We start from the raw sequence: 13,418 nt of genomic DNA, 5'->3' as shown, positions 1-13,418 counted from the left end.
TGCTTTCAGATTTTACAGCTGAAGATGTTTGAGCCTCAGGTAACTACTTAGAAAACTGTTAAGTCTTTTAAGGTAAAGATTTATCACGTCTGAAAATACCTAATTAATAGTTTTCTGTATATATAAATGTTTTGAGCAGGTACAAAGTCACGGGGTGTCCCTACAATTCTACCAGTTTAAGATAGGTTTTTGATAACTGAACAGAATCAGCTCAGCACACAACGTTCTGCAGTGGTTACATTCAAGCTGGACTCAGAAGCCTGACTTGGAGTTGAAGTTTCCTGGATTACTGCATGTAATGACCACGTTTGTCAGCAGCAATTCACAGCCATCCCAAGACGCTGACTCTCTGCAGTACAAACAAGCCCAATTAAGCGTGGCAGCACAACTATGTTGTTCTGTCTGCCCATGCCTAGATATGGACTGGAAGCTTTTAGGGAGGTTAATTCCCCAGCTGACACAAGTACAGAGTGGTCTAGCTACTGTTGTCATAGGATCAGCTTCACAGGCAGCTCGGGAGCCAGCCGAGTGACAGCACTCGGGGAGAGCGGCTCGGAAGCTGCAGGATGGGCTACCCAGGTAAAAGACCACCTTGCTTCGTGTGCAGCGAGTTAATGCTTGCATGGAGGCAGCCAGAACTGAGAAATCTCCTAAGCAAACGTCAGTGTCTGCAGCAGCCCTCTCAATGCAACGTGGCCTGGTATAAAACAGAGAGAGAGGAAACAGAAAAACAACACAAAAAACACAAAACCTATCCTAGCAATAAGTCGATAATAAAGGTTGCTTTAATTACACCACTGCTGTATGAATAATCTTACGGAATTACTCCTTGATGTGAAGGATAAAGACCTAAAGAAATCTTCCGAAGGGATCCGATTTTGGTACAGCATCAATGGAAAGAACACCAAGAGTGCGATAACTCATTTGCCAAAACACAGTAAGTCTCTATGCCTCTTCTGGTGGGAAAATACAGACCATGCCAGCCTTAAATTCAAAATGGTAGGGAAAAGCCACAGGCAGGCTGGCTGTGAGGCTGTCCCTCGGCGCGGGATGACACCTAGTGGCTCTGCACACCCAGCACCCAGGTGGCTGCCTGGCCTTACCCTGCCAGCCTCCACTCCCCTTCCTCAGCACCAAGGCAGAACTGCTCAAATTTCTTGTTATTCACATGAATTCTGACAGGTGCTGTTCACATAACTTTGGCAAGAACAATTACATTTGGAGATTCATTTGTCATGACAGAGGAAAGGACAGGAGACTCGGGAGAATGCATAAGATTACCAGCAAAGCCCACTGTCTGCCATCCCCACATCATGCAGCTCACCCAGAAACTGACTGGGTTGGCAAATGTCAGGACAACACAACACAATTTTTAGAACGCTTCGCATTCTGCATGCAGTTTTTACTGATTACTTCTACCTCATTATCTACTATATGCTCTTACGAATTTAACACAGGCTATCAGCTCGGGAAGGTTTTAGCAGATACAATTTTACTGTACTGGCAAAGAATCAGTAAATGTGTCACAACTGACAAGCCTCGGTTTAAGAGCATGAGTACCTTCTGAAGACTGAAATATGAACCGAGCTGTTAGTGTGTCCTATTCACTGTTGTAACCACAACACAAATCCCTCTCTGTCATCCATCCTCCTTAACGGACGGTGTGGGTTAGAGCAGGGAATTCCTGTTATTTAGGCAGAATTGTAAAAGCATACCCATTTTAGCATGCATGCTAAAGCATGCCTGGCAGAGAGTGATAATTTTATTCTGCAAGTCTGCAAGACCCACACAGAATTTTTCAGCGTCCTCTTCCATCAAGATCCCAGTTCCCATTTTATGGGCAGTTTACTCCTCCCTTGCCAAAGAAGCTATAAAGCAGAGAAAGTAGATGGGCATCCAATGCTTCGAGACAAATAAATTCAGAGGAAGAGATAGGGTTGCAAATCTGCCTAGGAAAAACTCACATAGAAATTGTCCTTTAGTAGCACTAGGGCTGTCCTCCCCTTGAAATTCCTTCTGCATTACTCCTGGACATCCATCAGTGTTTCAGAACCGACAGTACCTGCTCTCTAAGCGCATTCAGAGTGGGTGTGTTCATTCCTCTCACTCACTAGCTGCAAGTAACCCTAATAAAAAAAATAAGTTATAACTTTGAAAGTGAAAACATATTTTTCTTCCCTATGTAGGAAAAAAGCACAGCTTGTTCTTCCAGCAATGACTAGCTTTCTACTCATGCAAGCATAATTCTAATTTCTAAATTTTCTAATTATGTGATACAGAAACTGACAATTTCTATCAGAATAGTCTTATTATTAAAGGACAATGGAATTAATTTTAAAACAACCCTTTGTCTTTACACTTACTGTTTTGGAAGCGACTGGTCTCAGTGCAGCACATAAAAGCACTGTTCCTAAAGGAAGATTGCACCAGTAGCAGCACCCTGACCAAAGACAGATTCTGCCCACAAACCACAGCACAAGCAGAGAGAAAACCAAGCGAAGGTTGCTCTGCACCCACTAGAACACCCTACGGGTTATACTGGTCAGAGCGATGCACTCCCTTAACACATTCATTGCTCAGTATCTCCACATGTTCCTGAACACAACACGGGAGGTTCTGACCGATTAAAGCCAGCTCGGAACAGCTCCTCCACCTCGCAGCGAACACAACACCAGTGGGCCACCAGGAACGCCACGGACACCCTCCCTGCCGCTTGGAAGTATCAGAGCTTGCACGGGCTTGCACAGGAAGGACTCCAAAGACAACTCTCACTGAGCACAAATTACCGTGAGGGCTCTCATTCTGCAAACACTCGTGCACAAGCTAAATGTTGAGCATAAGTACAAATGGGATCAGCATTCAGGTCTATTTAGAATGATTACCATTCCCACACACGCGCTGACCTTGGAGCACAGCTTTTACTTTGCTAAGTACTAGCAACATTAACATTTTCTTTCCCTACAGGCTTGACTTCAGAAATGCATTTGCGTTTTCTGAAATGCTGAAAAGATTTAAAGCCTGATTTTCATAAACGCTAATTTACCTGAGGCTCAAAGTCAAGGCAGGATGGACTTGGAGAGCTTCGCACGCTTCAAAAATCAGACCCTGGAGTCTGGATTTGTTTTGGGGAGGGCTGAAGAGAAACAAAGAAGGTGGGGAAGAAGAGGGTGGGAGACAGAAGGCTCATCTTCTACCAACATCTCTAGGGCAGAAACCAGCAACGCCCCTGTGATTTAACGACACTCATCACTTAACACTGTCCGGTCGAGCATTCTCCTAGCTCAGGACCACTCGCTGAGTAAATGCAGCATCAGGCTGAGAGAAGAAAAAACACAGAGCATCCAGCATCTGAAGCGATGTAAGATTTATTCACTGCCTATATTCCTCTTCTTCTGTCTTGCTAAAGCAGTTACCTTAGTTAGCCATTTGCCATTAGGCCTTTCTTAGCGAGACCCAGAAGAGCCCAGCCTCAGCTCTCTCACCTCCCACTCCAATAAGGAACGGAATGTCACAGTTTTAGGTTTATTGATCAGATATTATGTTGAGAAATTGATTGAACTCCAAGTCACAGAAGGAACGGGTATTAAACTACTCTGGTAAGATTTATACTGATCCATTAAAGCAGTCAAAAAAATGTAATGTTTAAGATTCATTATCATAATGGATCCAAGTCAGCACTACTCGTTCCCTGCAAAATTAGATGTTACCAAATAACAGTAACCCATTTATCAGTAGGAAACACTACAGCTAAAATACTGGAACTGCAGAATTTCAATTCTCCAAATAAAATCTATTAAATCTAATAGTGGCCATACAGAAGATTAGTTCTTCATCACATAGCAACTCTCTTAAGAAACAAAGCCATAGCATGAATTATGCTTCATATCACTTCTGAAGCCAAGAATCCCTCTGATTTCAAGCTCCAGGTTCATTTCAGAGAAAAAGATGATAGCGTATTTGTCTCCTATATCCATGGGAATACCTGCAAAATGCTTAGCAAATCACAGAGCTGCTCCTAACCAAAAGAAAACAAAGATCATACAAGAAATGTCATGTCTACTGCAGAAAGCATTTACCAAGTCAGGCTTATTTTGTTGTCAATGTCTTCTGAAGGGATGAGGAGATCAAAGGTAAATTAAATGAACAGAAACGTCGGTGAAAGTACAATATTCCATTACTTCTCTAATCCAGGAAGATTCCCACGTGTTGTCCCTCAACATGTACATTTTTCTTATCCAATGACTTCACCAAGAGAATTCCCTCGCAAGCTGACCACTATCACTGGACAAAATCATTCTGTTCAGAATTTCCTATGCACGTTTAGGAAGGCTCTTCCAAGCAAATCTTTATTACCGTTATTTTCACCACAGAAGATAACTCCCAGCATCTGCTTGTCTTCCTACAAGCCAGGAGAGACTGTAACTAACAAAGCAACTAACCTGAAACAGAAGTGAAATGTGCTTACACAGACTCCACACATCACCCGAGAGGACCGTAACCTTCAGCTGAAAAACTGCAGGAATTTTCCAGACGTGCAACCATTCATCTGACATTTCTCCAACGCTGGATTTTTTTTGCTCACTCCTCACACTTCTCCTTACTCTGCTCACCCACATGGACTCCTGCCTTGGTGACGAGAGGCAGGAAACCTCCACTGGCAAGTGGCAGGTCACTACAAGTATCTGAACCATCACTGCAAGGCTGCAACTCTTCTACCAAGTACTTTCAGGCATGTATCTTAAGGGTCTTACTGGCAAATGCTATAACTATAATTAAAAAAGAAAATAAAGAACACCACAAAAAGTTCCCAGAGATTTCAGGAGGCATTGGCCTTAAGCAAAGGAACTAAGGAAGCCAAAAATAAAATTTAAGCGTACAGCTGGTTATCAGGATGAATGGATTTCGTTAGTTAGTATGTCACAAAGATGATCACACAGATCTTTACATCATTTTGGATGACAATTAAAATAAATAAAGTTGCCAAATACAGTCACCTGCCTTAAATCTGAATTGTAAAGATGATCTACCAAAAAAAAAAAAATCTGACAACAAATCTTAAGATAATATCTTTATACCACTTCACTTGATTTTTCACTATACAATTTATACAATTAACGTGTTTTCAAAACACATTGTATGGTCAGATCTTTTGTGTCTCATACAGTTAACACAGTCTTGTAGCATTCAAGTCTTGGAAAATAAGCCATCTTCACCAAATCCTTTATTATTAGAATATAGATGTTAGAATCTTTTCTTTTCTTTGCTAACACAATTTCAGTTTCTAGCACAAATGCAGACACTGAATATTGCACAAAATCTGAATTAATACAAACAAATTCAGTCACATCTGCCCTTCAAACTGCCAAACCAGAAAAAGCATTCATAAAATTACACAATACCTTGCAGAATTAAAGCTCTTTACTAGTTCGTCTAACGTCCGGTTATTTTTCAGGTCAGATTCTGAGACTGCCTATTAAGAAAAAAAAGAGGAAGAAAGAAAGAAAAGGGGAAAAAAGGAACAATCAAATACAGTAAAAACAGCAATACCCACAAAGTGTTCAAGTGACCAATAATTTGTTTTGTGAATCAATGCTTCAACCACCAAAATTGCTATGTGAATAAAGATGCATAAAGCATAAACGTTTTTTCTGAAAAACTTCTAAAATAACTGCCAGAGCACTGTAAGTCTGGAACATGATCACCAATACACAAAAATAAAGCATGAAGCTAAAAGAACAAAATCCAGTGTGCCCAGTGTCCATCAATGCTTTATCGTAGTGCAGTTCTAACCACTTTGGAAAACACAACAGGGATCCCATGAATGTGAAAGGAACCTTCAGCAACAAGGAATGAAACCAGATGAAGGAAAACGCTAATCTCGGTAGTGAAAATGGAATAAAAATATGAATTATGAGAGGCATTACGCATTTGATTCATTCTTTTAAAATGATTTCTGATTTTTATCTCTCTGGTTTTATCTATTCTTTTGTCATAAAAAAATTTTATGAGTCTTGCTCACATCAATCCCTGTGATTTTTAAGAAGGCATTGGTAAAATGTACTCTCAGAAAAATACATCAGTCTGCACTTGTTTTAAGAACTGACAATGTTACAGATAGATCTGTTCCAATCTTGAAAAGTCTAGTCTTTTCATGCTTTAGCAACAAAAAAGAAAATTACTTCTATTTTGCCAATACTCTTGAAGCACCATTCATTGTTTTCAGGCAGCCTATCATTTTTAGGAATTCAATAAAACCCAGTTGGCTTAAGATGAAAAGCTAGATTAAGGCCTAGAATAAATTGTATTCTGTGCTTCTTAATCAGAAAAGGCCTTCAAGTCAGATGGTAATAATAACCTACCTGCAGAGCAGGCCAAACCTGTCACTAGCGCTTCTCACATTTAACCTAATTTTCATAGAAAACGCCTCCTATCCTGGCTGTGAAACATAGCTCTCTCCTCCCCAAAAAGCCACACCGTCCAGTCAGTGCGTTCCGTCACTAGGTGCTCTGTGGGCACTTCTAAGGGTGTCTTGGAACTGGAAGTGAGGACACCCAAACATGGAAAATGCAAGTGCTTAAATTTCAGCGCTCACATTTTAAATGCTGGCTTATTTTAACAAATCAGGAGGCAATACTAAACGTTTCGTGACAGATTTTATACTCAGTTCTGAGCCAAAACTGGAGTTTTGATGCTACATGTATTTCTGCCTATGCTGACGTAAATGTATCTCTGAAATAGAAGAGTTTCAGGTACAAGAGCACCACAATTTGCCTAAATAGCTGCTCACTGAAAGGAAAGGTGGTAATATATGACCACAATTAATTATTTAGCATGGTCCAAAGGGAAAAGATCCCAAGATTGGTCAAAAAAGAAACAACAACAAAAAAGGAAAAAAACACTTACCACACAGCATGTTGGACACTGAGTTTTGTAGGACAAAAACTTGCGTATACAAAGGGAACAATCTAGAAAAAGAAAAAACATCATTTTTAAACAGGCCTCCTTTCAACACATGCTTGCTATTATATTTTCCTTTTTATTCAGTATATGCAAGAATATTCCACAACACAGCAATACTGAAAATACATCATTTTCCACAGAATAAAATATGGACAGGTTTGCTAGATGGCGATCTTTATGCAAGCATCTTTCAACACGTAATCTCAGTCCCACTGGCAAGAGCAGAAGTGCATTTTTGTTTCATTAAAGCAGGACAAGACAACCTCAGCCTGGTGCCACTGCTAAGGGGAAACGAGGCGCATTCGCCAGTCCCCAGCAGCACGTTGCACTGCTCCCCCAAAGGACTAATGAGGGAGCACTTCCATCTTTCTTTTGAATTACAGGCCTTTGAACCAAGCCGCGTCACAGGCAGGGTGTAACACCAGTTGCTGTAGAGCATTTCCAGTGCTCCCCACCACAAATAGCCCATTTTCAACAGCTAGAGCTTTGTCAAGCTAAAGTAAATTTTGCTGCCTGACCACCTTGTTCTCCTTGACATCAGGAAGGGGGAGTGCTGCTGTTTCCAAACAAATCAATTATAAGTATTTATTTTAATGAGAGAAAAGGCAGTGTGCCTTTCCCTAAGCTGACTTGCAGCACACCACTTTACTAGCATGTTCCAGCAGATATCAGCCTGAGGCAGGCAGAGCAGCACGGGAAATTTTATCACGTAACACTTCATGCTCTCTGCCATATGGCTCTGTGTTTGCTCTGCCCTTATGATCTTATTAAAGATATTTATATGAGGGACTTTAGGAAAAGGTGGCATTTAAGTGCATCAATGCAGACAAGAAGTGTTTGTATTGTCAGAAGGCGGCTGCAGCAATAACCAATGTAGAGAAGTTGGTGGCTTCTTCACAGCTTTTGTCCCAAATTGCCCCTCTGCAATACCACAAGGGAAACATCCTTGCTGGCAACACCGCAAGCAGGCGAGCTGCACGTTTTGTAAAGGACATATGGGATCAGTAACATCTGCACTGCACACCCATAAATAACAAACAGCTGTATGACGACCGGTCTGTTTCATGCTAAAGGAGAGAAATTTTGATGAGGATATTTTTCAACAGCTTTTTGTCATCTGGATAAGGCACAAGAGCATTTTGCCAGCCCGTAAGGCCCACAGGATCATCCTCCAGTCCTGGATCTGCTGGGAGAGATGAAGGCCACACCACCCATCATATCCATGTGCCTAGCCGGCCCTGTTTGACCGAAGCTGCCAGCTGAGCACCAAGCCAAGCTTCAGGGCAGTCAGAACGCCAGGATTTGTGCCCGTCACTGCCACCCTGCTCTGTGCGTAACGGGGCAGGAGGCAGCAGCGCGGTGACACGGAGGGGACGAGGCCGCTCCCGCCAGCTGCTGGGCTGCATCCTTACAGCCGTGCCGTACTCACAGTTGTGCGAGCACTGCGGGATGATCATGGCGATGCTGAAGTAGTCGAAGCAGATCCCGCAGCGCAGCAGCTCGTCCACCGCCTGCAAAAAGAGACGCGGGGCTCAGGGCTCGCTGACAACCAACGGCACCGCCGGCCCCGGGCCGGGCCCTGCCGAGGCCTCCCGCCCGCCGCCATCCCGCCCGCCCTGCCCCGCCGCCGCCTCACGCACCTTCAGCGGGGTGAGGCTCGCCGGCCACGGCGCCTCGGGCAGCGGCAGCTCCATGGCGGCACGGCCCGGCCCGGCCCTGCCCCGGCCCCAGTCCGAATCCCCCGCGCTGCCGCGGGGCCGCGCTTCCGCCGCCGGCGGCTGCCGGGAGTTGGAGGCCGGGAGCTGGAGGCCGGGCCCGCCGCGGGAGGGGCCCCGCGGGGCGGCCGCTTCAAACGCCTCGGGTTTGGGTCGGCGGTGTCTGGACAAAGAACGGCCAAGGGGCGCTTGGACGGCGCTCCCCGACACACGGCCTGACACGGGGGTGTGGGGGGCTGAGAGAGCCCCGGGGTCCCCCCGAGCGGGGCGCTGTGACCCTGCCCCGATTCAGGGTGTGTGTGGGCATCGCCACAGCACCGCGCTGCGAGGCACGGGCAGGGTCTGTCTACACACAGAGGGCACCACAAAACACAGCCTAATCATAATAAATGTCATGGGTGAAAAAAACAAAAAATGGCAGGTCGCAGTGATCGCCTCTGAGCACTCCTGATGTGCTTCCTGAAGGTGAAATAACTGTGCAGGAGTTTGTGAGAACCTAGCACGTTGCCCAAGTCACGTAGGATAAAACTGCAAAGCAAACCGCGCTGTCTGGGTGCGATTGGGATCTCTGAGAGCCGGCCTGAGCACGCGGGATGCTGGCAGCAGAAGGGAGCCGAGGACGCCTACGTGATGACGACAGTAATGGTCCTCCACAGGAAACCTCCCGCTGCTTTATTGGCACTGCGGTGAGCGGAATTAAAAAACGCTTAATGTTGCTGAACTACCAAGTTACAAGAAATTATTGGACTCACAAGACCAAAACAGAGAACACAGACCCTCCCCCCAACTCCTTGCAATGTTCACTTGAATTAAAATACCAGTACGTGCCAGGCTGCTTTTCTGTCAGTTAGCAGGCAGAAACGTACAGAAAACTTAGGAAGAGGTGGAGGAGCCTGACATTAAGCAAATGTCCAAAAGCTACTTAGGTTGATACATACTGTTGAGACAAAGAAAATACTGGAGTTTTACATAGACCCCAGCTGGATACACACAACTTAAGTATTTTCAAAGTGCTTGTTCCCAAATCGTGTTCCTGCATCAAGGCTGCCTGCAGAGCTGTTGATTTTCTGTGTCTTGTGATGGACAAACAGCTTGTGTTCAGCTGCCTTTAGCAGATCACTCCTAAAATGAAACACTCCACAAAGATCTGCCTCTCGTATGCGTGTGTCACTCACTTCGCGTGCTTTATGATAGAGACACAAATGAACCATGGAGACAAGTCTGGGACACAAGCATCTAGGTTGGATGAAAATCTGAAGAAGAACATGCTGTACTCCAAGAAACCACCCAAACCATGGAACATTTGCAGCTGAATGTTTTTAAATACTCTCAGAGATTCCTTAACATTTAAAGTAGTGGAAAGTTTCTCATCACGTCATTCCCAACTACAGGGAAGAGCCTGAGTGTGATTGTTCAAAAACATTAAACACTGTCCCAACTCTGCACTTTTGTCAGAGTTGGCAGGAATTTATTGATTTCAACCAGACTGATGTTGAGAATTTTAGAACAAAAAAATCCCACCATGAAGTACGAACTCTTGAGAGAGCACTATACGATGTCCTCGACAGAGCAATTCTTTCAATAACAGTCTCAATTAAATATGCGCCACGCCAAGCAAAATAACAGCATTTCAAATCTATCATCCTCCACTGCAGATAAGGTGAACACCTCATCAGACAATGCAAGTTAGCCAAGACAAGGTCTGGCCCAGAAATGTCGCTCAGACCCAGCACTCCTCCGATTTCCCGGACTACACTGAATGCATAGCATCTATCAAGAGCCCACGGAAACACAGCAGAGACACAGCCTGCAACAGACCCGTTAGTCACGGGTGTATGGGAAGGCTTAGCACCATGGTGTGACCTTAATTTTTAGTCTCCAAAGTGACTTAGGTGCTAGCTAGCATGTGAACAAACGTCATCTTTTTGTGATAAAAACTTTTAGATAAAAAACAATACAATACCATCTGAACACATCAGTAATTTATATTTGTCCTGTTTCTACTCGCAAACTCTTGTAAGCAATTGAGATTAGGAGATACAAATCCATGTATTTAATCAGTACAAACAACCTTTGTCATGTAGCAAGTCACAAAGGTTTGAACACAGATTTAAATACAAATGCCATAGTTCAGAAGCACTACTGGAGGTAGAGTTCAATGTCCAACAAGGCATTTCTACCCTACTTTTATGCTTCAAGTAGAACGTAACCTCCCTGTGACATTTATTACATTAGTAACCCATAACACTAAGCACATTTTTTTCAGGAGTCTGCAATCTATTTCCTTCTAAATCAGCCCTTCTAATACGGCCTCATTTTCCCCTGCTTTATCCAAGCTATGTGCAAGCATTTTAAGCAAAAAAAAACAGCACCTACCTACTCACTCTACAATGTCAGAATCAGAGGGAATTAGCAGAGTAACTCCAGTTGTGAGAGCTGCACTTCTGTTTCAGACACCCCCTTTTGGAAGCGCAGTACCAGTGCCTCTTAACAGTCTGATGTTTAAAGTTTCATATGGAAAGAAGTGTGTAAAGCTGGGATCCAAAGTCTCTCTGGAGTGTACTCAGTTTGGCTGCCTTAATCTTCCACTAATTGTCACTATCACCCAGACCATTAGTTAAGAACTTCTATTGACTATAAAAAATGCAGACAGAATTCTCGGGCATGAAGCTGAAGAAAAGAATGTAAGTGAGACACATAAATTACTTTACTAAAAAGTTCATCCTGGAAATGTGATATCATTTTACAAAGCTAAATCTTTATCTATGCTTTTAAATACCACAATAGGGTGCTCAGTGTTAGGACATAAAAATTTAGGGCCTGGCCTGTGATGCTTTAAGAACTTAACTCCCGCAAAAGCGGAGATGCTGGGCTCTCCATCCACGGTTCTTGGAGGAGTACAAACACCTTTCTGTGACCTCCACAGGATCTGCTCAAGACCACAACGTGTTAACATCTGTAAGACCGGGACATAAATATTTGAAGGACTACGTTAATACGATGTGTATATCTTCTTAATATTCCTTAAACAGAGACAGCATTTTCTGTTTTTATAGGCAGGAAATCTGGGACATTCCTATACTCGCTGTCAATATCTAATTCCTAGCAAATGTCTAGTACTTTTGCCAAATTTCTCTTTTTTGAGACAGAATGAGCTACCAGAAGTGGGAAATTTTCTCCTTTGTTGCCTTCTTCCTTCAAGGCGCAGTGTGAAATGGTTCATTCAAAATAACAGCATTAGTCAAACAAGATTATGCAAAATTGTTTTCTATCATATCCTTTCCAGAGACAGGAGGCTGAGGAAATTTTAACATTTCTGCTTCAAGGAATCTTCATTGCAAGGGAGGTGAGACTTTTTCAGTACCTGGAGCAGCCTTGGTCAGTCACCCAGCGAAGCCAAGCAGCGCTCAGCATCAGCCCCCCAGCAGATCGATGGCAGGAACACGAGTGATGTTGGGCAGCGTGGGCGCTGCGGCACCGCCTGGCCTGCCAGCACCGTAAGGACTCGCTGTCCAGCAGCTCTGCCATTTAATTACTGGTGTTTTAGCTGAGAACAGCATGTGATGAAGAACAGCATGGAACGAAATGTGCTTACATTGTTGTAAGAGACCCTGCTCAATCTTTTTAATGTAAAGAAAGCAAAGCCAAAAAAAAAAAAAAAAAAAAGTAAATACATAAATAGCAAAACCCAAGGTTGATTATCTTACCATGAACTTGAGAAGCTTTGTCCTCAGCACACAGCAAATGAGCTCCTGTAGTGCTTTTCACCCAGGGAAGAATACTGGCTGGAGGCACCACCGGCCAGGTTCAAGGCTGGTGAGAAAGCAGGAGAATGAATTTTGTGGAGGTAGAAGCTCATCAGGGAAGGACTCCACGCGAAAGAGGCTGGGCACCATTTCCAGTTAACAGCACTAGCAGCAAAGGGCATGAAATGCACTACGCTTAGAAGGGCCTTGAGCTCTGCAGAAAGCCCCACACGGGTCACTCCTAGGAGAGCAGGGACTTTGCACAGTGCCACAGGCTGAGCACATCCCAGCCGTGGCGGTGTGCCCCCTCACTGCTTGTGCTGCACCCACAGAGGCAGCGGTGTGGGCTGGAAACCGCCACCCTGCCTGCAGCATCCCCGCAGCACACGGGGAAACTCGGGACACTGCCCCAGGGACGACCTTCCCAGCAGCGATACCGGCTGCCAGACGAGCTGGAAAGGCATCTCCTGCCTGCAGAGCACAGCCTGCAGCTACAGCTGACCGCTGGGGGTGCAGCCGGGGAGAGGCGACAGCCAAAAAGCTGCTCCCGGGTGCACACCCGCGGATGAAGCGCGGGCAGCTCCACGTGGACCTGCCCTGGCCACACGCCCGTGGGAGGCAGGGATGTGTTCTGGCAGGACACCGCAGGGCTCCCGATCTGCCAATGACTTCATTCACTGCTGGCACTCCTTTTTCCCTTTTAACGCGGTCATTTCTCAACAGTGGACCTCCTTCGTTTAAGCAAGCGATAGATTAAATTCCTTCTGAAATGAATAGAAGGCTTGTAATGAGATAATATATTAGACCAAAAATTACAAGCCTGTTCATGAAATGTTTACAGCCTTTAACCACTGATTAAATAGCTTGATTATTCCCATATTGCAAGCTTGGCGAAGGGAATATTGACCAAACAAGCTTCTGGTGTGGCAGAGACAGAGAAGGGGCTGTTCTGCTGGCTAAGCTACCGCTGCAGCCCATTCCTGTGATTGATCCCACG

The 13,418-nt window shown here is 44.5% G+C and overlaps 1 protein-coding gene across 2 annotated transcripts in view; it reads right to left on the bottom strand.

Moving 5' to 3' along the window:
• The window catches only part of RAD18 (RAD18 E3 ubiquitin protein ligase), a 43,622-nt gene extending 34,899 nt beyond the window's left edge, over positions 1–8,723 (bottom strand). For both annotated transcript variants that reach the window (XM_082768537.1, XM_082768538.1), the window contains exons 1-4: positions 8,601–8,723; positions 8,390–8,471; positions 6,904–6,965; positions 5,400–5,470 (exon numbers count right to left, since the gene is read on the bottom strand). In XM_082768537.1, the coding sequence (XP_082624663.1) occupies positions 5,400–5,470; positions 6,904–6,965; positions 8,390–8,471; positions 8,601–8,654 (269 nt within the window). In that variant the 5' untranslated portion in view covers positions 8,655–8,723. The remainder of the gene's footprint in view (positions 1–5,399; positions 5,471–6,903; positions 6,966–8,389; positions 8,472–8,600) is intronic.
• Positions 8,724–13,418: the final 4,695 nt, after the last annotated feature.

Source organism: Aythya marila, assembly GCF_965140915.1.
Source record: "Aythya marila genome assembly, chromosome: 10".
Lineage (NCBI taxonomy): Eukaryota > Metazoa > Chordata > Aves > Anseriformes > Anatidae > Aythya > Aythya marila.
Note: the sequence above shows the minus strand (reverse complement) of the source record. Positions and strands in the feature narration are given on the sequence as shown.